At 40.1% G+C, this 27,602-nt stretch overlaps 1 protein-coding gene across 4 annotated transcripts in view; it reads left to right on the top strand.

The window, feature by feature from the left end:
• klhl20 (kelch-like family member 20) overlaps window positions 1–26,024 on the top strand; it is a 43,482-nt gene extending 17,458 nt beyond the window's left edge. For all 4 annotated transcript variants that reach the window (XM_044218584.1, XM_044218585.1, XM_044218587.1 and 1 more), the window contains 9 exons: window positions 7,340–7,498; window positions 7,658–7,752; window positions 11,798–11,913; window positions 12,120–12,303; window positions 12,445–12,588; window positions 16,156–16,289; window positions 18,631–18,839; window positions 19,052–19,158; window positions 20,920–26,024. In XM_044218584.1, coding sequence (XP_044074519.1) covers window positions 7,340–7,498; window positions 7,658–7,752; window positions 11,798–11,913; window positions 12,120–12,303; window positions 12,445–12,588; window positions 16,156–16,289; window positions 18,631–18,839; window positions 19,052–19,158; window positions 20,920–21,004 — 1,233 coding nt within the window. In that variant the 3' untranslated portion in view covers window positions 21,005–26,024. The remainder of the gene's footprint in view (window positions 1–7,339; window positions 7,499–7,657; window positions 7,753–11,797; window positions 11,914–12,119; window positions 12,304–12,444; window positions 12,589–16,155; window positions 16,290–18,630; window positions 18,840–19,051; window positions 19,159–20,919) is intronic.
• The last annotated feature ends 1,578 nt before the right edge of the window (window positions 26,025–27,602 follow it).

Raw genomic sequence — 27,602 nt, 5'->3', positions numbered from 1 at the left:
GTACTAAATTTTTTTTTTTCCCCCCTCCTCAACTTTCAAGTCAGTATGGCAGTATAACAGACATAGCTAGGGAGGGGGAAGTGAGGGTAGCCAAAGTTCTCAGCATTATTACCCATATTTCACTTGAGAGTACACGTCTGTGTTCAACATTCAAAGATCAGTCACTCCCATAGCTTGTTTCCTGTATTATGTCTAGGTCAGCATGAAGGTATTAGCGGTGTCCTGAATGCTTCACATACATCCTCGTTGCTCGTAGAAGGCCATGGCATCCTTCTGCGAAGTAAACATGTGGCTCTCTCCTTTAAACATAATCTTCAGATGAGCTGGATATTACAGACGAAACTGCACACCTTTCTGGTAAAGAAAGGAGACTCTTTTAATGGAGCTGAACACAGCCCATCTTTTGGCAAGGGAGGCACTCAAGTCGGAGTAGACTGGTGCTTCATCTGGTGTTGTCTGGCCCATCTCAATACCAGTTCCCTGTCATGGTATGAAAACACTAGATGAATGGCCTTGCCGGCTTACCCGATGCAGGTTTAGGTCCGAGAGTGCAAGGACGTACATGTGAAGACGTCCGGGCCCATAATTTCTTTCAGTAGCTTGGATACAGAGGTGGTGGGGTCTTTACCGTCTTCACATCCTTCTGGTGTACTTAGTATGTGTTGGGACTCCACATATTGATTCATTCATTCATTTGGGTGATTGAACTTTTGTTAGGAGACTGCATTCTCTTTTGTTCCACAATCCTGAGGGCCATTGAACGCAGCATTGGCCAGTCTGACCTGTGACCCAGATGTCACTAGGTCATTAAAAAAGTCAACAATGCTTTGTTCTGTGTCTTTTTCTCCTGGAATCCTTCACTGCAGCGGACAGCCCATGGCTGTCCCCCTCTCAATGCCCTGCTCACCAGCAGACACCCACCTGAACTCTCTCCTCCTAGCTTCGCTGTGTAATCTCCTTGGAGCAGAAACATGCAACAGAACCAAAGTCTCCTGATCTACCAAAGCGCTGTGAAGGCCATTTAGATCTCTGCAGCAAAGTTTAGCTTAAACGGCTGCCCCACACAAAGCCTGCCAGCTAACTTCACATTCTAACAGGAGCACGAAGCAAGTTAACGCAGAGCGGTTAACTCTGTAAGGACAACCACAGACGGAGTGACCTCTAACAGCGCACACTGCACAGCAAAAGATGCTTTCACAGTGGAACCACAATTCTTCCCAGCTTGGCTCGTCTACAACAGACTTCACCAGCTAACAGCAGCACCAAAGCCACATCTCTTTCCCTCCCACGGATGGGTAACGTATAAACCGGGCATAGCATAGAGTAACAATGCTATTGGCTAAGCACAGTACTGTTTAGTTAATGATGTACATGTACTGATGTGTTTTTCTGAGGTTTTGTTGTTGTGATGTGTTTATCTGTTATGTTAATTTGGTAGCCACACGCTAAGTTGATGTTAATTATGTTATGCGCTACACAAAGACTTTGCATGCTAACTTACTCCTTTTAACTTGGCACCATTATCCTAAACAGATCATACACATACACCTCTAGTTTGGCCCTTAAAGACAACCACACATGGCGGAGAGTAACTTTCCGCTTCACATGTTTTTTTTTTTGTTTCGGACCACGTGGGTTCATTCTCGTGCACGGGATACATACGGAGGCAGAACAAAGAAACATACACACATTCCTTTTGGCGCGCACCCAGACCTACACACACACACACACACACACACACACAAAAACACACTTTGTTCTGAAGTTTAGTGTTTGTCTTCATATTATGTGTTTTGCTTTATTATCTTTAATAAATGATTGTGTATAATTATGCTGGTTTCTTTAATGTTTAATGCACAAGAGTGAAAAATTTGCCAACCTCTTCTATGTTGAACTCCAAATCCTTCAACCTACTAGCTATCAATGGTAAGTTGGTTATAGTCATTAATTTAATTATTAATCTGAGTTCCAAATTGATAGTTTAGTGTATTTTATGAGACTCAGTCAATTAATTGGCTATCATTTCTTTTCTTTAAGAAGAGTGGTGCCCTGAGGACTTTATTAATTAAAGTTATTTATGATTATCTTTGATAATTCTGATAGCCATAATTAATTGATCGCACCTACACAAGTGGGTGCCCTCCTTTAAACATTGTAAATCCCAACATATGTGTAGATTAGACCTGCATGATCTATTTTCTAAGTCCTCCAGATGGTCTAGCAGGGAAGTGTTTTGGTTCTGCAAAGTTTTAATTGGAGCCTCGGCCGCTACAAACCGTTCAAAGTTCTCCCCCCGCTCGCACTCCTGAAAAAGAGTTGCCATATCTTCTTTAAGATTAGCCTGATGGTTGACCAGCTCTGACATTAGCAGGGTCATCGAGAAGTTTTCAGGGAGGGCGATACCAGGAGACTCTTTGTTGTCCTTGTACTGTACAGCTGAAGCACGTGAAGTTAAGTTCTTCAGCACTCATATTGTCGTCAACGAAGTTGACCTAGTACTTCTATCTACGTTAAAGGGGGTTAATCCCAAAGATTTTACAAGTACTTTACAGTTTTATCGGTTCAAGGTGAAAATTGATAGGGGAGACCCTCTGCCTCATGTCTGCACCCTACATTGCCAAACAGGAAGTCCTTAAAGTCCTGGTGTTTAAAAAAAATTCCCGTGGCAGGCATGCCTCCGGACCCCTCTAAGGGATTTGCATCTTTGTCACCTTTTTCATCCCTGATGTCTTTGCATCACTGTTTATAAATGTACGCTGTAAAGGGAAAAAGTGATGGGACACTCTTCTGTGTTTCAGTCCCACTTGCCTTGTGCAACTAGTTATATGCTAGTAAAAATGATAAGCATAAAGATATTTGAGAACTGTGAATGAAGGATTACTGGTGAAGGATTCTGAGAGATTTTAATTTAGACAGGCAAAAAAAAAAAAAAAATGTTGGTTTGCAGCTTGTGAGTCAAAAGTGGAAACAGGCTTCAGGCTGTTCAGTTGTGTGTCCTGCACAGCAACTGAAACACAGGCTGTCTTCTTGTCTTGCATCTGACTCTTGTCTTTGCTGGCTCAGGTGAAAATTGAGAAGTGTATGACATTTCTGACCAACCATAGATTATGTGACAAGTTGACCGATGTACAGAGACACAGACACATAGAATGACTGTTCCTGTAATTTATTTTTCTCATTTGCTGGAGTTCTTGATGTTCTTCTCTTGGCACACTGTTGAGTATTCACAAACACTTCATATTCAAGGTGGAAGTGTTAACATCCATGGTTTATTTTGAATACATAAAGTTGGAATTTACATTTGGAATAATTCTTTTGGATGTTCTAATTTTGATGACAAAGTACAAAACTACTATAGAACATTTGTGCATAAAGTTTAAATGAAATGGTAACAATCAGTATAACTCCACAGCCATGGTCTATCCATACATCACAGGTGTTTTCACTAGGGCTGCACGATATGGTAAAAAAAATCATTTTGTGATTATTTTCACAGATATTACAATTGCGATACGGTGCCCCCTAAAGGTCATGGGGAGAATTTTTTTGAGGACTGCTTTTGCGTTCCCTCACAATATGTTTTGCATTACCTCACAATATTTTGTGTTTTCTCGCAATAAATTTTGCGTTACATCGCAATACTTTTCTTCTTCCATTCTTTCTGAGCTGTATGTCTATTTGTAGTGGAAGAAAGTATGGAGATTCTCAAGTTAATGCATTTAGCATTGTTTATGGACACCTCACCTTATATGATGTCAATAGCAAAGAAGTTATCAAATAGAACATTATCAAATTTCTGGGTAGGAGCTGTATGTATAAGGAACATCAATTATTGCTCCACATTTAAAGCAACAGGCCCTCTACCAAAACCAGTTTCAGCATTGAAGGTTACTTTTTGTGCAAAGAATAGAGGACCCTGTGCAACTTGCATTGGTCTGCATTATTGATGTATCTCTGCAAGTGGTTCAATGTTGTCTGCTCTTTCTGTGACAGAACCATAGACTCTGTTTGCAGCATTTCAGTCACCTTCTTGTTTGTTGCTTTTTTAATTTTTTTTGTTGTTGACTCCTACAAATACAGCACCTTGGCTTTATGGGGTAGATTCAACTGCACATCTGTAATTACGCCTCTGGAGACATCTCCTTTTCCTCTGAAACCCCACTGTACATAGTACAGTACTATACATAGATTACCGTACTGCTTTCTTCTGGAGAGACCTCTTGATCTAAGAATTTGTTTAATTTTACTTTCACTAATTACATAACCATGCATGCCTATTGAGCATTAGTACTATATCAGCATACTTAATGCCCAGTTCAAAGTAAAATTCAATGAGCTGATATACTGGGGCGTTGCACTGGGAGCAGATGAGCGGAAATAAACGTATGGCTCAGATGGAATGGAAGAAAAGTATTGCAAGGTAACGCAAAATTTATTGCGAGAGAATGCAAAATATTGCGAGGTAATGCAAAACATTGCGAGGGAACACAAAATATTGCAAAGTAACACAAAACATATTGCGAGGGCATATTGCGGCCCCTAATTACTTACAACTTATGAGGAGAGTAACGTGTTGAGGAGTTGTGCTGTAAACTGCAAGAATTGCAAAAGTTGGAAAATCCAACATGGAGTACATAATTGGTGTGAATACCTGTGTTATTCTACAAAAGAATTCTTTATTATTAATATTTTTATTATTATTATTGTTATTATCAGTGGGAATGCTTTATACTCATTTTTATTCTTCTTCCGTATGTTTTTTGGTTCGCTACTCCTTTGCCTCCTTCTACCATTTAACTATCAAAATGTCCAGCTCTTTAAGGACATTTCTACTTGTATTCAACATTTTTATACTTACTAAAAATATTAAGCTTTTTTCAACAATTTTTTACAATGTCAGTCATTGGCGCATCTTCAAATCCTCTAACTCTCTAATTTTTTTCTAACTAGTTCTGCATAACTTCAGCTACAGACTCCATTTAAACTTTAAATTGGTCACAAGACTTTCAGCTATTGAACTTGTATTCAGCTTTTTGATATGTTTTACAGTTTTTATATTATCACAGTTTAAGAGTTATGCTTTTTCAGTCCTTTTCTGCGTTTATAATGGCTGTGTATTGTTATATTATAAAAAGTACGGTCTAGACCTGCACTATAGTAAAAGTGTAGTGAGAACTTATGTTATGAATTGGCGCTATTTGAATTGAATTATTGGGTGAGCTAGAGTGTTACTAATACTACTACTACAGTCTTTAGTACTACTTCTTTAGTAGAAGTACTACTACTACTAGTACTACTACTACTACAGTCTTTAGTACGGCAGTAGTAGTACTTGCAATGCAATGCATTGCTTTAAAATTTTTCAGGCATTTCATTTCAGATTTCTTTTCATGATATCTTTTATAGTTTTTTTCAATATCGCAATTTATGTTTGATGCTTTTTTCAGTCCTTTTGAGTTTATAACTAGTGTGTATTGTACGGAATGTTCAGAGCTAGTGTGGGTGACATCATCGCTAGAGTGTAGGGCAGCTGTGAAATCTTCTTAAAAATTTCTCTTCAACTTGCTCTTATTCCCACAATTTTGACTCTTCGTACATTATTTTAAACCAAAACGTAGGAAAATTTGTGTTGGTTCTACACATGTAACTAATGTAACGAATTAAACTGACTTATATATTTGGCTTGGTGATCTCCCAAGTGACCAGAGTGCCAATCAACTGTCGTATAAGCTCCCGTGTTAACTGAGAGTCGAAATTTCTGGAGGAAAACAGAAAGAGCCAGTTTTAAAAATCGCTATAATTCTCACATTTTTTGTTGTTTATCCACACAAATAACTTATCTACACGTTCGGCAAAGCCTTAGGATGCTGTTGGTGTGGTAATTTTAACGTTACGACCTACAGTTTTTTTAATGAGGGTGTCTTGTTCGAGTGGTACTTTGACAGGGTTTCCTCTGTCTGTCTCCATGACGGACCACTTTCAGGCTTCAATCACCATAGTAACCAGTGGCTCAGCAGTTGCTGCGCAGAAAGGGACAAAGCTAACTGTGATTGGCTTAATTCAATGCCTGTCTCAATATTTATGGCTGACTGCTTTTTTCCATTCTCCGTTCCAGTTCATGAAAATTTCAGTCCTTTTCTGAGTTTACAATGTGTGTGTATTGGGCGAAATGTTCAGAGCTAGAGTGAGGGACCCAACTGTCAGAATGCAGTGGATCTGTAAAAACATTTAAACTCTTCTATTCAACTTGCTGTCATTCAATATTCATTCTTCAAGAATAATTTATACATCAAAACGTAGGAAAACTTGTGCTGTTCGCAGACATGTAAGTATGCGGTCAAACAAACTCCCACAGTTGCCATAGTTAGCTTCAAAGTGACAGCAGTGCCAGCCAACTGTTGTATAGACTTACATATGAACTGAGAGCAGAATTTTCAGGAGGCAGACAGAAAAAGGGACATTTCTAAACAGCTCTCATTCCCACATTTTTGACACTACACACAAATCTTGCACCGCTTCTGCAGCAGGTTCTCCTCTCTCTTACGGTATTTTTTTACTTCGGTAATAAGAGTTACAGTCTTTGAGCTAGAAGCAGGAATTTGAGAGGCTGAGTCTTTATTAAATGAACTGTCTGACCTGTCTAATTTGTTGTCTGGCCCCCCTCCCACCTCCACTCCCCCAGGTTGCCACAATCACTATAGTAACCAGTGCCACACGTGTGTGTGTTTGGTCTATGTACCTCAAATACAGTGACAAATGGTAAATGGACTGTACTTATATAGCGCCTTTCTAGTCTTTCCGATTACTCAAAGCACTTAAACTACATATCACATTCACCACATTCACACACTGATGGCAGGTGCCAACTGCTCATCAGTTGAAAGAAAGTAACGCATTTACATACACTCACACACCGAAGGCACAGCCCTCGGGAACAATTTGGGGTTCAGTGTCTTGCCCAAGGACAATTCGATATGTGGGCCAGCGGAAGCCGGGACCAAACCGCAGACCATTAGTGGACGACTCGCTCTACCTCTAAGCCACAGTCGCCCCTGTGATGATGGGAGTTTTTAACCTGTGACAGCTCCTACATTTTAAAGAGTGCATTATGTAACCATATTATATAGCAATGTCTTCAGTGAAGCCGAGTGCTGCTTCCCATGGCAACTTTGGACTGTGGCTGATTGAGATGAGCTAATTAGTGCAGTTTGACACACACAAGTTAGTCTGAAGTCCATTCACTTACAGTAGGAAATCCCACAGTAGGAAAATATTCCACATTTTTGTATATCATATTTCTCTTTGTGTCAGAGCTGCTGACTTACTGTTTTGCTCCTAGGTAATGGAAAGTGAAGAGTTCATGCTGCTGCCTGCCAACCAGTTGATTGACATAATTTCCAGCGATGAGCTCAATGTGCGGAGCGAGGAGCAGGTTTTTAATGCTGTGATGGCCTGGGTGAAATACAGCATCCAGGAACGCAGACCACAACTACCCCAGGTTTGTGGTTGAAGAAATACCCTACCACAGCAGTTACTGGTTCTGTTGCCAGTATGGTCATTGGTGTACAATCCAGCAATATACCATCAAAATTACTGCAGACTTCTTTTGTAGCAGAAGAACACTTTGGGACTGACATGGATTTCCTGTGTTGTGTAGGTCCTGCAGCATGTCCGTCTGCCACTGCTCAGCCCCAAGTTCCTGGTGGGCACCGTTGGGTCAGACCCTCTCATTAAGAGTGACGAGGAGTGCAGGTGGGTGCTATTTGTTTGTCAACCATTTAAATGTTTTTGGTGGGAAATTGCTGCTAGTGCTGATGCTTAGATCCAGGAATTTGGTGGATTTTTTCTAAATTGCTAGACAAGACATTTCAAGACATTCACTTTTTTTCTATTTTCAATTTTGATCTTGACAAAATAATTGAGGTTCAAAAATACAGAGAGGGAGAGAGAGAGAAGGGGGCGGGGCAGAGGGAAGCACAATGCAAATTCCATCTAGAATTTTAAAATTGTAATGTAGTGGTAATAATAAAGTAATAATAATAATAGGAATGATAGTCATAGGAATAATAATGACAATAATAGTAACAAAGCCAATAATAACTGTAGCAGTTGTTGAGCAGGAACACAGGGGCAGCAGGTGGCCCATAACCAAAGGTTCAGACTCTGTAGCTCCGGAGGTAGAAATACCTGCTGAAAGCGACAGAAGGAGAGATGAGAGAGGAAAGAAAACACAAAACTACAAGAGAGAGAAGATGTCGAGTTAGTAACCTGCATTAATGGGATAAAAATGCATACAGATGGAGAGGGAGAGAGGAGCTCAGTGCATCATGGGAAGTCTCCCCGTCTCCTAGGCGTATAGTAGCAAAACTAAGAGATGGTTCAGGACTCACCCAAGCCAGCCCTAACCATAAGCTTTATCAAAGGGGAAACTCTTAAGCCTACTCTTAAATGTGGAGATGGTGTCTGCCTCCCGAACCCAAACAGGGACCTGATTCCACAGGAGAGGTGCTTGATAGCTGGCAAGAATAGAATGGCTCCCATTCTACTTTTGGAGACTCAAGGAACCACAAGTAACCCTGTGTTCTGGGAGCACAGTGTTCTAGTGGGGTAATAAGGTACTATTAAGATATGATGGTGCCTGACCATTAAGAGCTTTGTAAGTGAGGAGAAGGATTTTAAATTCTGTTCTGGATTTACAGGGAGCCAGTGCAGAGAAGCTAATATTGGAGAAATATGATCTCTTTTCCTAGTTCTTGTCAGTACACATGCCGCACCATTCTGGATCAACTGGAGAGTCTTAAGGGACTTATTCAGTCAACCTGATAATAAGGAATTGTAATAGTCCAGCCTAGAAGTACCAAATGCATGGACTAGTTTTTCTACATCATTCTGAGACAGGATGTGCCTGATTTTTGCAATGTTATGTAGGTGAAAGAAGGCAGTCCTTGAAGTTTGTTTCATGTGGGAGTTAAAGGATAAATCCTGATCAAAGATAACTCAGAGGTTCCTTACAGTGGTGCTGGAGGCCAGGGCAATGCAATCTAGAGCAACTAGCTAATGTGTCTTGGAGGTGTTTGGGGCCAAGTACAATAACTTCAGTTTTGTCAGAGTTTAACATCAGAAAAATACATATCAACCAGGTTTTTATGTCCTTAAGGCATGCTTGAAGTTTAGCTAACTGGTTAGTTTCATCTGGCTTGATCGATAGATATAATTGGGTATCATCTGCATAACAATGAAAGTTTATGGAGTGTTTCCTAATAATATTGCCTAGAGGAAGCATATATAAGGTGAATAGAATCGGTCCAAGCACAGAAGCTTGTGGAACTCCGTGACTAACTTTGACGTGCATGGAGGATTCACCGTTAACATGTACAAACTGAGATCGATCTGATAGATAGGATTCAGACCAGCTTAGTGCGGTTCCTTTAATGCCAACTGAATATTCCAGTCTCTGTAATAGGATGTGATGGTCAATGGTGTCGAATGCAGCACTAAGATCTAACAAGACAAGTACAGAGACAAGTCCATTGTCCAATTCAATTAAAAGGTAATTTGTAATTTTCCCCAGTGCTGTCTCTGTGCTATTATGCACTCTAAATCCTGACTGAAAATCCTCAAATGAACTATTGTTATTTAGAAAGTCACACAACTGATTGGCGTATGCTTTCTCAAGGATCTTAGAAAGAAAGGGAAGGTTAGATATAAGTCTATAGTTGGCTAAAACCCCTGGATCAATGGTGAGCTTTTTAAGAAGAGGTTTAATTACAGCTATTTTAAAACTGTGGGACATAGCCTGTTAATATAGACAAATGGATGATATCCAGTAAAGAAGTGCCAACTAAGGGTAGAAATTCTTTAAGCAGCCTAGTTGGAATTGGGTCTAAGAGACAGGTTGATGGCTTAGATGAAGAAGTCATCGAAGTTGGATAAAGAAGGTCGATAGGAGAAAAGCAGTCAAAATATATGTCAGGTTTTACAGCTGTTTCTGAGATTCCTGTGTTTGAAGATAAATCTGCACCGGTTGAGGGCAGGATGTGATGAATTTTTTCTCAAATAGTTAAAATTTAATCATTAAAGAAGCTCATTAAGTTGTTACTACTGAGAGCTATAGGAATACATGGCATAATAGAGCTGTGACTGTCTGTCAGCCTGGCTACAGTGCTTAAAAGAAACCTGGGGTTGTTTTTATTTTCTTCTATTAATGATGAGTAGTAAGTTGCTCTGGCATTATGGAGGACTTTCCTATATGTTTTAAGACTATCTTGCCAGCCTAAACGAGATTCTTCCAGGTTGTTGGAACGCCATTTCCTTTGAAGTTTTCCATGGAGCTAACCTTCTTTGTTTTATTATCTTTTTTTTTTTTAGAGGGGCGATAGCATTGAGTGTCGTTCGCAGTGAGCCTGCAGCACTATCAAGAAGATGAGTTTTAAATTGGATTCACTGTCACTTGCCCTGGCCCCAGGAATACATTTGACTATGGTTGCTGGTGTTTCTCAAAATGGAGCTGCCAATAATCTGAGTTGGTTTCTCAGCAGGTGTGTCGCTGAATGGGGAGAACTTGTTAGAAATGTGAACAGGTTGGTGGTGAACCGTGTGGGCTTCTGCTTAGGGCTATGCTTCCTTCTGACAGTCACCCAGCCTCCCTGGTTTCGATGGCTAACAGGAGCTACCTCTGGTCGGTCCACACCGGCTACTGGGGGCTGGCTAACTACAGCAGCTAATGATTGACTTCCCATGGTACGGAACTGCATTTCCAATTTACTAAGTCTCACCTCCAATGTTACAAATAAGCTACATACATTTACAATTACATGTACCATTATCACTAAAGGAAGCAGAGGAATACCTAAACATCTGACACACTGAGCAGTAGAGAGCAGGAGAGTGAGAGGGAGAGAGAGAAGCCATTGCTAGCTGCTAAGCTAAAGAACGGGAGTTAGCAAAACTGAATAGCGTGTAAACTGTGGGATTAGTGAGGAAGTCGTTAAAAGAAAGAGAGTGCTATGAGTGCTTGAGCAGAACTAGTGTATGTTTAAATGTATAGCAGATAGTTAGTCATATAATAAAGAGTCGAACAAAATTAACTGTGATGAGCTAGAGCAGCAAAAATATGCTACTAGTAACACACAAACACCGTGACCGGAAATGAGACAATACGCTTACTGCACTTATGGTGGAGTCATGAACACTGACCTTAACTGAGGCAAGTGAGGCCTGCAGTTCTTTGGATGTTGTTGTGGGGTCTCTGAATGGCTGAAGAAGAACAAAATGAAGACTTTGGAGTGGCCTAGTCAAAGTCCTGACCTGAATCATATTGAGATGCTGTGGCATGACCTCAAAAAGGCAGTTCATGCTCGAAAACCCTCCAATGTGGCTGAATTACAACAATTCTGCAAAAATAAGTGAGCCAAAATTCCTCCACAGCGCTGTAAAAGACTCATTGCAAGTTATCGCAAACACTTGATTGCAGTTGTTGCTGCTAAGGGTGGCCCAACCAGTTATTAGGTTTAGGGGGCAATCACTATTTCACACAGGGCCATGTAGGTTTGGATTTTGTTTCCCCTTAATAATAACAACCTTCATTTAAAAACTGCATTTTGTGTTTACTTGTGCTATCTCTGACTAATATTTAAATTTGTTTGATGATCTGAAACATTTAAGTGTGACAAACATGAAAAAAATAAGAAATCAGGAAGGGGGCAAAATAAGACGGTGTAGTCCCTCATTCGTCCAGGAATATTCCAATGGGGCAAACACTTTTCACACAACTATACTTGTTTTTCTGTTGTTTTAGAGACCTGGTTGATGAGGCTAAGAATTACCTGCTGCTGCCGCAGGAGAGGCCGCTAATGCAGGGCCCCAGAACCCGGCCGAGGAAACCCATCCGCTGTGGAGAGGTACTTTTTGCAGGTCAGTCGCTTTAGGCAGTAAATTAATGAGGGTTTCCATTGCATCAAATATGTAGATGTATGTAGTAGTATGTTGACACCACTGCCAGTGTGGAGGATTGTAAAAAGTGTATCTTGCGAATGAAATGACTCACCTGCATCATTTTTGTGCTGATTTAATATTGTGTACTCTCTTTGTCTCTTCCCCCATGTCTCCTTGTCTTGTAGTTGGTGGTTGGTGCAGTGGTGACGCCATTTCCAGCGTGGAGCGTTATGATCCCCAGACCAATGAGTGGCGGATGGTAGCGTCAATGAGTAAACGGCGATGTGGAGTTGGTGTCAGTGTTCTCGATGACTTGCTGTATGCGGTGGGAGGTCATGATGGCTCGTCGTACCTCAACTCTGTGGAGAGGTATGGCAAGATCTGGAGATTTTCATTCTTCTGTACCCTTTTATGTTTCATCCTCTTTTTGTCTTACCACTTTGCTAAATCAAAAAGATCTAGAAGTAAAATTATAGTTTCATTTATCTTAATTCCATCCCTACTGTCCAGATATGATCCTAAGACCAATCAGTGGAGCAGTGATGTGGCCCCCACTAGCACTTGTCGTACCAGTGTGGGAGTGGCTGTCCTCGGTGGTTATCTGTATGCTGTAGGGGGACAGGATGGGGTTTCCTGTCTCAACATTGTAGAAAGGTATCTGTCAAAACTCTGTCTTGTGTGTACGATAAACTGTCCATGTAACCCTCTTATATTTCCTGTTTTTTACCTCTGCCAAGGAGGTTATGTTTTTGGTGCCATTTGTTTTTGTCTGTCAGCAAGATTATGGAAAAACTACTGGCCCAATTTTCATGAAACTTGGTGGAAAGGTGTAACATGGGTCAAGGAAGAACCCTTTTAAATTTTGGAGCAGATCCAAATCATTGGGCAGATAAACAAATCATTTTTTCCTTTCATTAACATAAAAAGTCCACTCTTGGTCCGATGGTTTTAGCCAACTATAGACCTAGATCTAAACTTGCCTCTCTCTCTAAGATCCTTGAGAAAGCAGTTGCCAATCAGTTGTGTGACTTTCTACATAACAAGAGGTTATTTGACGGTTTTCAGTCAGGGTTTAGAGTGCATCATAGCACAGAGACAGCACTGGAGAAAATTACAAATTAACTTTTAATTGCATGAGACAATGGACTTGTCTCTGTACTTTATCTTAGTGCTGCGTTCAACACCATTGACCATCACATCCTATTACAGAGACTGGAACGTTTAATTGGCATTAAACTATGCTGGTTTAAATCCTATCTATCAGATCAATCTCAGTTTGTACATGTTAACGATGAATCCTCCATGCATGCCAAATTTATTCACAGAGTTCTGCAAGGTTCTGTGCTTGGACCGATTCTATTCACCTTATAAATGCTACCTTTAGGCAATATTATTAGGAAACACTCCATAAACTTTCATTGTTATATCTTAGAAAAGGTTTCAGTCGTAGTCATCTGGACACTGTTTTCAGAATAAAGATGTTTCGGCTCCCATCTGGAAGTCATTCTCAATTGTGGAACTGGTCTGGTAGTTCCCAGACCATTTCCACACTACGACTGAAACCTTTTCTACGATATAACAAAGAAACCTTTTCTACGATGGAACACTCCTGGACGAATGAGGGACTACACCATCTTTCATTGTTATGCGGATGATACCCAATTACATCTATCGATCAAGCCAGATGAAACTAACCAGTTAACTAAACTTCAAGCATGCCTTAAGGACATCAAAACCTGGATGACCTGCAGTTTTCTGATGTTAAACTCAGACAAAAGTTATTGTACTTGGCCCCAAACACCTCCGGGACATGTTATCTAAAGATATAGTTACACTAGATGGCCTTGCCCTGACCTCCAGCACCACCGTAAGGAACCTCGGAATTATTTTTGATCAGGATATTTTCTTTAACTTCCACATAAAACAAACTTCAAAGACTGCCTTTTTCACCTACGTAGGTTGCAGAAATCAGGCAATCCTGTCTCAAAATGATGCCGTACAAAACTAGTCCATGTATTTGTTACTTCCAGGCTGGATTATTGCAGTTCCTTATTATCAGGCTGCCTGAATAAGACTTTCCAGTTGATTCAGAATGCTGCGGCACGTGTGCTGACAAGAACTAGGAAAAGAGATCTTATTTCTCGAACAATCAAGAAAGGCCAAGCGGTTCTCTTTAGCGTCCTCACGCGTGAACTTGATGTTGGGGTCCACAGTATTAATAAGTGCAGTGAGGAAAACTGCAAAGAACGGTACATAGGCGAAACAGCCACTTCACAAAAGACTTTATCAGCACAGACGACACGCTAACTCAGGATTACAGAGCGCAGTGCATTTGCATTTAAAAGCTACAAACCACACATTTGAAGACAGCGAGGTGAAGATTCTAAGTAGAGAGAAGAGTTGGTTTGAACGGGGCGTTTTTGTAAAAAAAGAGAACCCCTCTTTGAACAGAAATGGTGGTCTGAGATTTAATCTGCCCAAAGTCTATCAGAGTGTATTATGCCTATTGCCTATCACATGCTAATCAGGCACTTAACAGTGATGAAGTAGATGCAGCCAGAAAACAATAGGCCTGATTACTGATTACTGGGCCATCTTGGAAACTATTAGGTCAGTTTCAGGTGAAACTAGCTATTTACAGATACTTAGGCAGATTCCTTCCTGAGGGCAGGGCTTATGTAACTCAGAGTAGCTTAAATTTCCAGTTCCCGTCCAATTTTTTCACAATTGAGAATGACTTCCGGATGGGAGCCGAAACGTCTTGATTCTGAAAACAGTGTCCAGATGACTACGACTGAAACCTTTTCTACGATTGAACACTCCTGGACGAATGAGGGACTACACCGTCTTATTTCTCCAATATTAGCTTCTCTGCACTGGCTCCCTGTAAAATCCAGAATAGATTTTAAAATTCTTCTCCTCACCTACAAACCCCTTAATGGTCAGGCACCATCGTATCTTAAAGAGCTCATACTACCTTATTCCACTAGAATCCTGCGCTCCCAGAATGCAGGCTCTCCAAAAGTAGAATGGGAGCCATAGCCTTCTGCTATCAAGCTTTTCTTCTGTGGAATCAGGACCCAGTTTGGATTCGGGAGGCAGACACCATCTCCACATTTAAGAGTAGGCTTAAGACTTTCCTCTTTGATAAAGCTTATAGTTAGGACTGGCTTGGTTGAGTCCTGAACCATCCCTTAGTTATGCCGCTATAGACCTAGACTGCCGGGAGACTTCCCATGATGCACCTCTCTCCTCCTTCTTTATCTGTACGCATTCTTATCCAATTACTGCATGTTACTTACTCAACATTTTCTCGCTCCCGTAGTTTTGTGCTTTCTTGTCTCTCTCCTCTCTCCTTCTGTCGCTTTCAGCAGGTATTTCTGCCTCCGAAGCTATAGAGTCTGGATCTGTGATTGCAGGCCTCCTAATGCCCCCATGTTCCTGCTCGACAACTACTACTACAATTGTTATTATTAGTCTTATTACTATTATTATCATTGTGCTACACTACTGTATGCCCCCCCCCAACCGGCAGTGGCAGATGGCCACCCTGAGTCTGTTTCTGCTCAAGGTTTCTTCCTCTTAAAAGGAAGTTTTTCCTTGCCACTGTCGCCAAATGCTTTCTCTTGGTGGGAATTGTTGGGTCTCTGTAAATAATGTTATAAAGAGTACGATCTAGACCTGCTCTTTAGGAAAAGTGCAATGAGATAACTTCTGTTATGAATTGGATCCATATAAATAAAATTGAAATGAGTCAATTGTAACATGGGTGTCAATGGCAAAATGAACTGAATTCGTCGCGCATGCACAAACCTGTCGGGAAAGTGACCCGCTACTAAAGATAAAACAAAACATTACTGTAGAAACAAATACAGCAGGTATGTAAGAAATATGCACTCAGAGGGATGTGAGACAATGAGGCTTCAGCTACTCACAACGATATTTTGACATATTGTCATTCTAATTGTTTTGGTTTTTAGTGGTTGTGCTTGCAGATTTGCATATTATAGAAGACTGGAATGCCCTTTTAGTTTACATATGAAATTAAACCGACAAAGTAAAACCTACAGCCTGCAACTTGTTCGAGGTAGACCATGAGGTTGATGTGTGTCCTGTACACACAGATGGCTTTATGATTTATAACTTACTATATTTATTCTTTAATTAGTAATGCTATGTAATAACTTTATATAATAGAATGTCATCCTACTTATGCTTTAGGTATGATCCTAAGGAGAACAAATGGACTCGTGTGGCTTCCATGAGCACCAGGCGACTGGGCGTAGCTGTGGCTGTGCTGGGAGGGTTCCTGTATGCTGTAGGAGGGTCTGATGGGACGTCACCACTAAATACAGGTATGGTACTGAGTCATGTGATAAGTGCAATCTTAAATTAAAGCTGCAAGCTTGAACGGGCCCTCGCCTCCACACGTGCCTCGGGGAGAGCGACAGCTGCAGTCTTGTGACCGTAGACCGGCTGACACCACTCTGAATCTTCACAACTATCGAGCACTGCGCGAAGAAGTTAAATACCACTACCTGCATCCATAATTTGGTGGTGGAGAACACACACTAATCACACACAATGATGCCGTGGATCAAGTGTAGATCACACAATATAACTCGTAATTAGCCTTTAAATGTCCTTAGTCCAGGACTCTTATCAAACGTGGAATTTGGAAAAGATCTGATGTAGAGCGCTAGTACAGTTACTAATTTTTCCCAAATAATTCCCAAATTTCGTACATCTAGGTGAAACTTACTGTGGGGGCTGCTTCGTTGAAATATTGTAAGGGGCATTATCGAGCCATTTTGCCGCACCCCACCCCCAGAGTATGTCAAAAAACAAAATACACCCCTTCTCTTATCAAACATGTGAAATTTAAAAAAGATCTGACAATGTGGAACAACGTAGCACAGTTACTAATTTTGGAACCAGGTTGTATTTTTACTTGTTTTGGAACCCAGAAATCGCAGCAATACCGCTTGAGAAAACATAAAAAGCTTCGCAATTTAGCATCACAACAGACACTGACCAAATTTCAAGTCGATCAGATTAATTCTCTAGGAGGAGTTTGTTAAAGTACGGAGCCTCTAAATGGCACGTTAAATTCAAAATGGCTGACTTCCGGTTGGGTTTAGGGTATGGCTCCAAGAGGCTTTTTTTAAGTCTAGAGATAATACATCCGCCTCCCAAATTTCGTACATCTAGGTGAAACGTACCGCGGGGGCTATCTTGTAGAAAGTTTGTAGGGGGTGCTATCAATCAATTTTGCCACACCCAAGCCCCAGACTATACCAGATAACAAAACACACCCCTTCTGACGCGTGTGCCAAGTTTCGTGAGTTTTAGATTAGATTCAACTTTATTGTCATTACACATGTACACGTACAAGGCAACGAAATGCAGTTTAGGTCTAACCAGAAGTGCAGTAAGCAAGTGCAGGACATAAAGTATGTGCAGGATAGAGCAATATTATGAACATATTTTACAAGTGGTACTATGGACATTATATACAGATGGCATTACTATAAACAGAAGTATACTGATGGATATGTACAATAATGAGCCCTAGCCGTTTTGAAGGCTAAAAGTCCTTAGGGAGTGCTATAGAGCCGATGTGCCACTCCCAAGCCCAAAAGTGGACTCAAATTAAAGTATTTACCAGTTCGAGTCTCTGTGCAGTTTAGTGACTCTTTTAGAATCCTATAGGTCGTAAACATGTGTTTTTAAAGATTTGAAATTGATGCAGTAAATCCAAAATGGCTGACTGTTAGATAAACTCTCTCAAAAGAAACTGATATATGTTCTTTATGATGAGAACAATGAACCCCGAAAATCTCATGAAGATCAAAGCAACTTTTTCCCAACCATGGCTTGCATTTGGGGGCGCTATTCGGCCCCCATGCCACACCCAAGCCCAATCACTGCAGAGTTTTCGAACATCCTAAGCCCATCAAAAATGTGTTCAAAGGGGCATAATAATAATATAAATAATAATCTCTACAAAAACAATAGGTTCCTTGCACTTTCAGTGCCAGGGACTGTGGGTAACCCAGAGCTGTGACAAGAATGACTGTTAGGAATGAGAGGAAAGGTGTCATCAGGTAGAAATCTGTTAGAATTGAATGTATGTAAGTTAATTTTTATATGCACCACAGAGTGAACACACACATAAATGGACCAAGACTGCATAACAGTCATCTGTGGGAGTGGCAATGACCCTCTGCTTTGTGTTTTCCAAATCACCCTTAATCAGCTGAATGTTATCCAGTTTTTCCATCCTTTTTTGTGTGGTATTTGATAATGACAAAATTATTAGTTAAAGCTGCTACTATAGGAGAAACATCCTAGGGCAGTGCAAGAGATTTCATAGTCTAGCTTTCTTAATTCCACGTGAGACATAATGCAGGGTGGGACCATCCGTTCAAAACTGTAACACAATGGGATATTAGCGAGGAAAAGAAAGGCAGTTTTATTGTTGGGATAGTTAAACTGCCTTAAAGTGCCATATAAGGTCACTACTAATGATACTGTGATTTTACAGGAAGTAAAAATTACCATAGGTCTGTCTGTCCACTACATGCTAAGTTCATTGTCTAATGTCCACTGTAATCATTTTCCCTTTTTTTTTGCTGTCATTTAAAAAAAAAATGTTCCTTTCTGTTTTTGTTTTTTTTATCTTTCTCTCCTCAGTCGAACGCTACAACCCTCAAGAGAACCGCTGGCACACGGTGTCTCCCATGGGAACCAGGAGGAAGCACCTTGGCTGTGCAGTCTACCAGGACATGATTTACTCTGTTGGAGGGAGAGACGACACCACAGAGCTGAGCAGTGCAGAGCGATACAACCCCAGGACCAACCAGTGGTCTCCTGTAGTGGCCATGACTTCCAGGCGGAGCGGGGTGAGTGTGAGCGCTGGGATTTTGTGTGGTTGAAATATGAAGTTTGTATTTGCATAGTTTTAGTTACTGCTTCAGTCACATGTTAATAACTAGATAGACTGCATTTAATCCATGTCAGTTGAGTTGCCATAGTAGATATTAAGATACTGAAATGGCTATAAAAATGCTTTAATCTGTGTATGAGGCTGAAGTGTAACTGAGTTTGTCTGTAGGTGGGCTTGGCTGTGGTGAATGGTCAGCTGATGGCAGTTGGAGGCTTTGATGGGACAACGTATCTCAAAACTATAGAGGTCTACGACCCTGATGCCAACACATGGCGGTATATGCCACTCATTAACTGTATTTTCTAATTTCATCCTTTTACAGAGTACAATTGTGAAACAAATAAACCTAAACAATACAGCAATAATAGTAGCTAGTCATTATATGTGCATAAAAAGACATGTCTGTAATCTGTCTTCAAGATTTCTGCCTCCACCTCAATACATTTGAGGTGAATGGATTTTTATTTGTGGTGCTCAAAGCATTCAACAGCAACACCTCTTTCCAGAAACAATGTCCACATTCCTCTGACACTATCAACAGTTTTCATTACTTTCTATCAAAAAAGCAGTTAACACTGAGGTCTATAGATCATCCAAAATAACAGCAGCACTTTTTCTAGAGAGAGATGTTTTTCAGAATTTTAGTTGTTGAATTTTGCTGGGACTCTTGTCATTAATGTCACGACAAGTCTTGTCTTATCAGTAAAGCATATGTATATAATTATTGATCACTATGGGTGGACAAATATTAGATATTCAGCTGCAAAAAAAAAGCACATTACTGCATCCTCCTTATCATCATTAATCATTTAATGTCCTGTTTCAGCAATAAAATACTAGATATAATTGACTGAGATCTATTAGCCATCTACTGTCACAGTTTGTTGGGGTTAATTTAGAAGTTCATACTTAGTATGTATTATTCACAGTACACAAAACAATTCTTGACTTAAAGTGGCAATATGAAAGATTTGGCCAGAATTTTAGTTTACAACATTCAAAAAATTAACTAACCATATCAACAGAATGTGGAGAAACATTGACATCCTGTCAAAGATGTCAATGTTTTGTGTTGCCGAGATATCTACTGAAATTAGCATGCTAACCTGCTTACCCCAGCCCGTCCTGTGTAAAACCACTTGTGCCTCGAGAGGCAATATTATAGTATAGCTCAGGTAGTCCCCGCTGGGAGATGTGTGCGGGTAGCGAGTTTGCTATGTTACCACTGTAAATCACCTCAGTACTATATTCATTGTCAAACTGGCCTCCATCTGTCTCAGAGGCTGTATTTGGTCCCGGTCTGGCCAGTTCACTTGGAGGCTGCTGATTCTGGTTCCGTTGCATCCTCTTTCAGGCTACACTACAGCACTGATATTATTTATGAGCCTGTGAGCAGACAATGTCAAGTCAGTGCATTGGGGAAAATAGCAACCATAAATGTAAAAAAATGAAGTCGCTTGTCAGATTTTCCTAACAAGTGACCATATTTTTTAAAACAAGCCCAAAAAACCATGACCTGTGATTTTTTTCAAGCGACAAGAAGCCCAAAGTCACGTATTCTAAGCAGACTTTGGTGCTCAGTCAGCTATTAGGTCCACTAAATTAGCTGCACCGCAAACTGAGCTAACTAGCTATTGGCAGTTAGCAGCAGTTAGCAGCAGTTATGACCTGATACGTGATATGCTGCCCCCTATTTATTTGAAGTATAAATTCGACAGGTGGAGAGTAGTCTCAATTCTTACATATTGCCCCTTTTTAATTAGATCGAGATATTACACACATTCGAGAAAAGGTGATTAGACCTGTACATGAACATCCTTTTTATCAAGTACTGGCTTACTAACCTGCTGATCAGAGAAGCCAAAAGAGGGCAGTCAGCAAGACTTTCTCTTGCTTGTTTTCCTCTTTTATTCTGCCATGTTCACATCAATGAGTACCAGAACACGTACTTTTAAGCATAGAATTTTTACTGCACAAAAGAACATTGGAACTTTTCACTTTTCCTTCCTCATCATTTGACTCTCACCTCTTTCCAGGTTGTATGGAGGAATGAACTACCGCCGGCTAGGTGGAGGGGTGGGCGTCATTAAAATGACTCACTGTGAATCCCACATATGGTAACCCCCCCCACACACACACACACACTTCTCATCACGTTGCAATGGATGCCTCTTTTCACCGACTCTCGTGCCTCCAAAAGAGACGCTGTAATTCACGTGAGGATGAGGAGAAATGTGTGGGGGGGACAAAAGAGGAACAAACTTTGAACTCTAGTTCATTCCCACCCCCACTCTGAGGTCATAAACGTTTGGAATACCCTGGTTGTCTTCACTGATTGACCACTAAGTGCACTGAGAGCAGAAGTCTACCAAGTCTACCATTAAGCTTCCAGTTTGGAGAGGACGGTCCTTCTCCTGTGTCCTCTCCAAGTTTTCATCCTCCAAGCCTCTCGGTCTGGGACATTTGACTCGGCGTGTGTGACGATTGGAATTCAACTTGACCACGGTTGCTGCTGGGGGAGATTAGCTTACATTTCTGAGGTTTAAGAAGTTCAAAAGCATTAGGTCACTGGAAGAGGGTTTTTTCAGTCTTTCCAACTGTGAAAGCCTTTATCACCTTCCCCTGTCTTAAAATACCGATCCCCAAAATTCTGACTACTGACCACCGCCGATTAACTGATCAAGTTAAAAAAAACTGGACCAACAAACCTTCTGTTCATTTTGTGAGATTGATTATTTCCTGGAGACACAACATTGCATATCAACTGTCAGAGGTAAATCCATGTTGTCTCATTCTTTTTCTACTTTGCTTTAGGCTTTGAAACATACATCTCAGCTGTGGCTGTTATGTCTTTGGGCCTCATGTGTAGCATTAAACAGTAGAAAGCTGTCAGGCTTCTGAAGGCATATATACTTTCAGGCTGGATACCCAGAGAGGAAAAACATAATTTAATTCACCAATAATGGTCACCAGGGAAGAAGATGGGTAGCATTAGAAGGATGTGTATGAGGAAGTCACTGCTACTCAACATTTTCTCCCAAACTTACTGTTGTTGAATTGGTCTCTGCTGCACAGGAGGCTACTGTGGCTGTTTGTTACCTTAGGTGTTTAAAGATTGCAGTTCAGATGCCGACAGTGTGTTTTAAAGGAATATACTAAATGGCCTGTTAGTCAATTTAACCCTTCAGTGGAAAAAACTTGGACACCAAGATCATCCAATCGTGTCGCTGTTTACTGTCGGTTCCAGTCCTAAAGATCTCAGCATGCTTCAAACAATCAGTCATCCAGCCACGTCTAAAGGCGGAAGTGTTTATACTAGAGATGCACGCATTGTGGAGAATAAATATATATTTTTAGATTGGCAAGTTTATTTTTGATTCAAAACAAATATTTAGAGAGCCTTCACCGTCCCTAGAATAAAGACTATATTAATTTATTGTTTGTAATAAACTTATTTTTTAATATGTAGACTATTTACTGCCAAACCTTATCTTCATGTTAAAAAATTAAGCTATACATTTCACATACTTGGACTAATTAATGGTTACCTAAAAGAGGAGAGAAAAGCAGAGAGGCAAAAATACAAATTCAGAACCAGGTTTTAAGTAGCATCCCTAGTCCACAGCCTAAGGCTCTGCATTATCAAATGTAATTATCGTCTGAAATTCCATTATCGGAACAATAATTGTTATTGCTTATTGGTCTCCGATATATTGTGCATCTAGTTTATACCTAGTTTATACCTGTTCCAACAAAAGGCCTGCTGTGATAGCCTCCGTATGTCTACATCACACTGCCTCCAACATTTTCTCCAAGAATTCTGTCTTTGCCTGTCTTTGTAGTCTCAACACGATGAAGTAAGTGCACAAATGGATATAACGGCGTATATTGTCTCCTCAAAGGCATTGGTGGTGTTGCACTCATTGTACACTCTAACATTGTTGTGTGAAAGAAAAAAGAGAGCTTTAAAGTTCAAACCCTACCTACTTTCACACGTCCACACACCTGGCCAATCGTGTAAAGTGGGTGTGATTGTCATATTGTCTGTTTCTGAAAGTATACAACAATTGTCCCCTGAATTCTGCCATTGGAAAGGGGGTTTTAGACCCTGTGAGATGATCCGACAAGCACTTCGTTTGAAGCATACTGAGACCTTAACAGTGTCATATAATTCATTTGATAGTATGTGGCCAGCTTTACCTAAAAGTGGAAAAAGTGGGAACTTGTACTTGTCAGACTTAACCTTTAAAGCTAATTGTAGTAATTTTAAAGTTAACCTAAATGCTGTCAGTGTTGTTCTGGAGATTGGAAAATGAAATATAATACACACATACAGCTTTTAAATACAAGATTACTTTCTCTTTTTCCAGAAAAAGTGGGAAATCACTTATACTTGTTAACGTGTTGGCACTGAGCACTGGAGCCAGTGATCTACTGTGGACACAGATTATTTTAGTGTTTGTGTCTCATTACATAATGCATTAAGTAAACTAATTTCCTTTACCAAAGTCAAGCCAGAAGAGAAATCTGATTTAGTTTTTTCCTGAATGCAACTGTCCAAGGGACAGCCTGCTAGAAAAGAAGGGATTAAGCCCATGATGCAAGTAATAAGTTCAGTTTCATATTAAACATTTGATGAACTTTGTAAATATTTTATGTGAGAATTGAAGCAATTTTTCAGTCATCCATTTAAGATGATGCTGATCACCTTTGGATGATAGATTTACCACGGCCTAGGCAGCACCAATGCCCAAGTTCAGTTAAGAAATGTTAATAGAAACTGTTGGGACTCTCAGTCATTTATTAACATGATGGATAGGACAGCATTCTCTAGCAAAATGATATTTCACAGTTCTGCAGTTTTGGAGTATATAAAACCTTAAGATTTCAGTTTTTTACTAAGTCCCGTAATATCCCTAATAACAAAAATCAGAGAGATTTTTTTCCCCATTTTAAATGGAGGAAAATGAAACCCAGTTTCTGTAATTGGCTTTCTATTACCTTCTTTTTACATAGAGCATAAAAGTCTGACCTCTGTCCTGCAACAAACTCAAAAAAGTTGGAGAGAAAGTTTTCATGACAGTGGACTATGATAAATGCAGTAACGTATCCTATTTTGTTGTTAAAATAATAGACCACATTAATATAATGCTTAATTCTGTATGTATTAATAAAGTACCAACTCCTTCCATAGTAGTCAGTGATTGATGTTTTTTGTTTTTGTTCACAATCATGGGGTTTTAAGACACAGGTCCTTTTTGTTCTGTATTCACAGTTCCCACATTTAAATTTTTTCTATGCCATCATATGCAGCTCAGTATAATAGTACCACCTGCTGGAGGACAGTTATAGTGCAGCACTGATATGGATAATGAAAAGATCCTCTCTGCAGTTTTTTGTGTGGTCTCTGGTTGTATAACTGATCTCAGCTCAATGTGAAACAGAAGTGGAGACTGACTGTTTGAGTAGGTGAAATTGGTTTGGGTGAATCTTCTCTGAATTTATTGCACTGTGATTGGAAATGTATTTTAGATTTTGTAGACTTTGTTTTCTTAATTATATTTTATATGGGTGTTCCAACTTTCCAGATATGGGGAAAAAAAATGTAAAATCATCATAGGTCAACTTGGGAATCAGATATTTCAGGCCTCACACTGAGAATTATTATTTTTTCATAGATGCAGGTTTCAACTTGCTTTCTGTCATACACAGTTCATTACAGTTCTGCACTTTAAATTGTGTGTGGAACAAATGCATTGCTGTAATGACAGGCAAGTGACAGCTAGAAAATGATGCAAGGCTGTTGTTGTGCATTATTTTAACCACATTTTCATGAGCAAGCAGATGCTAACCGGAATATTGGTGTTAATGTTAAGTAATATGGCAATTCTAGATTTTTGTTGGGTTTGGTTTTCTATGCTAGTGTGGGATTTCAAGTTGCAGGATCACTGTTTGTCTAATGATGTAGTTATGCAAATGTTATGTTGAAAATGAATGTTTGTTTTGGGATATTTTGGACTCACACATGCTGATGCTCACTTGAAATGGCAAATGACCATTTCATGCAATTTTCTAAAATGTTGACATTGGAGAAAAGCTATGTAATGCATCTTACATATTAATTGTGGTAAATGCCTAGTTTTCATCCAATAGAAATATTTGCACCGTTTGTTGAACATAAAATTATGCTGTGTTGCCAACTGTGTATGCCTGCTTCTTGAAAACTCTCCCAAGAATATGTTGCTATTTTTCCACTGCCACAGAATTACAAGGACATCCCACTCAGTTTAAGAGTCTATACATGTTATTGCTTTGGTTCAAGACAACCCCTGTTACTGTTAAATAGCTTTCCTGTGGAGAACCATGTTTTTCAACCTTTTCAAATCAACCTTTGATGGACTAAGAAACACCACGTTTTCAGTGTTGTGACGATGCATTTTTCAGATAATCAGAGTTTTTAGATGGTTTATCTTAAAAAGTAGAACACTTTTCTCAACACACAAAGGCACATGTAATCCTTCAATTTGGAGATGCATGGTTTTCATTGGACAGCGAAAACCTCAAACCTCAGGATTTGAACCTGTGATACAGTATTACTGGTAAAGGAAAGTATGGGAGGCAGAACGAATCTAGAAACTGTTTAAATTATACCCAAGTTTTTCAAGTGTATCCAAGTGTGTCCTTATCCCCAAAAACCTCCCCTGACTGCTCTCATTTTACCAGCACTGATATTTTTTTACCATCTTCAGCACTAGCCTTAATTTTCTGACAACTAACTCTGGTAATAGATGTTTGAGCAAACAAATATTGATTGGGCTGTCCTTGACCAGTAATACTGTATTTGGTTTCCCAAACTGAGTGGACTTTCCCTTTTAAATCATGTAAGCTACTAATGATGCATTGTGATTGTGATGAACAGAAGTCAGCCAGCTTTTAGTCAGTAGCCTACTATATATTCAAATATCTTGTTTTGAGTAGCCTCTGTGCAGTATGTTCAACATGTGAACAAAACATGGTTGTGGTCTGTGGTGTTTGTTTTTACGGATCAAACAGCCATCTCTTAGCTGTGATCACTACAGCAGCTCTGGACTCACCATGTTCATTATGACAAGGATTAAACTTTCCCTGGGGAAAAAACCTGTCTGATTTTTTTTTTTTGTGAGATCTACTGTAGCATGAAATTTTGGGTAAAAGAAATAAATGTAAAGTACTTTCTCTGCAGTAAAAGGTTTTCACAACAAAGAAAGAAAATTCTACCAGGAAATGTAATATTTTTTCATTATCTTAATTGTCAGCGTTATTTTATGTTAGTTTGTGCAGACATGTTTTGTTTTTTTTCTTTTGAGTGAGAAAAATAAGAGGGGCTCCAGGGTGCAACCATTTTGGTCACATGTGTGACTGAACGTTTTCATTGGTCACATTAGTGCGCCTGAAATTTACCAGGTCTGATAAAAATTTAAAAAACGACGCAATCCGCATTCTATTAACTAGTGGACAATCTTCCCTCACTCTGTCTCCCCTCCCGTGCGGTCTACTGACAATCGCACATGCTCTGCAGAGAAACGCAGAGAGAGAGAGAGTCTGCTGTTTAATATAGGCCTACTTCTGCCGTTGTTTTGTTGAAGCATAACTGAAGGGAAAAGCAAGGTGAGCACATTAGATTAGAAAACACTAAAATAAGTTGGAGAATTAAGTAGAATTAAAATGGTGAAATAAGAAATAACTTACTAGAAATAGGGTAATGTATTAATGTTTTCTTTCAAATATTAGCCTATATATATATATATATATATTTATTTATATTTCATTGTCACTCATCAGGTAGGCAGTAGCGTGAAGGGTCTTGCCTAAGGACCACACTGGATGATGGGTCATTGCTCATTGCGCCCCAAGGGGGATTCTAACCCTGTTCCCCCGTGTGAATGTCCTGTGACATGTCCATGTCCAATTGCTATCCAGTCGCACCACTGCAAAGACAACTAATCTGGCTATGGATACCGACTCAGGAATGGGGCCACCATCAGTCACCTCCTCTACATGGATGACATCAAGCTACATGCTAAGAGCGAGCGGGACATCGAGTCACTGATCCACATCACCAGGATCTACAGCTCTGACATTGGGATGTCATTCAGGCTTGAGAAGTGCAGTCGAATGGTGACGAAGAGAGGGAAGGTAGTCCACACAGAAGGGATTCACTCCCAGAAGGAACAGTAGCAGACATTGAGGATGGGTATAAATACCTTGGAATACCACAAGCAAATGGCAACCTCTAAGAGGTAACAGGGAAAACAGCAACTGCCAAATACCTTCAACGAGTAAGGCAAGTCCTAAGAAGTCAGCTCAATGGCAAGAACAAGTCCCAAGCAATAAACAGCTACGCCCTGCCAGTGATCAGATACCCTGCGGGAATAATAAGGTGGCCAAAGGAAGAGATACAGACCAGAGCCATTAAGACACGAAACTGTAAGGAAGGCGGCCGTGGACTAGTGAGTGTGAGAGCCACTATCCAGGATGAAACATCCAAGATCCACAAGTACATCAAAGATAAGGCCCCAACAGATTATGTGCTGAGTGAATGTCTCAGGCAATGGGGAACAGAGGAAGAGGTGCTGGAGGAGGGACCATCATGGGAGGACAAACCCCTACACGGGATGTACCACCGGAACATAACTGAAGTGGCTGATATCAAGAAGTCCTACCAATGGCTAGAGCGGGC

This window comes from Siniperca chuatsi, linkage group LG13, assembly GCF_020085105.1.
Source record: "Siniperca chuatsi isolate FFG_IHB_CAS linkage group LG13, ASM2008510v1, whole genome shotgun sequence".
NCBI classification, from domain to species: domain Eukaryota; kingdom Metazoa; phylum Chordata; class Actinopteri; order Centrarchiformes; family Sinipercidae; genus Siniperca; species Siniperca chuatsi.
The sequence above is the reverse complement of the archived record's forward strand: the minus strand, read 5'-3'. Positions and strand labels throughout refer to the sequence as shown.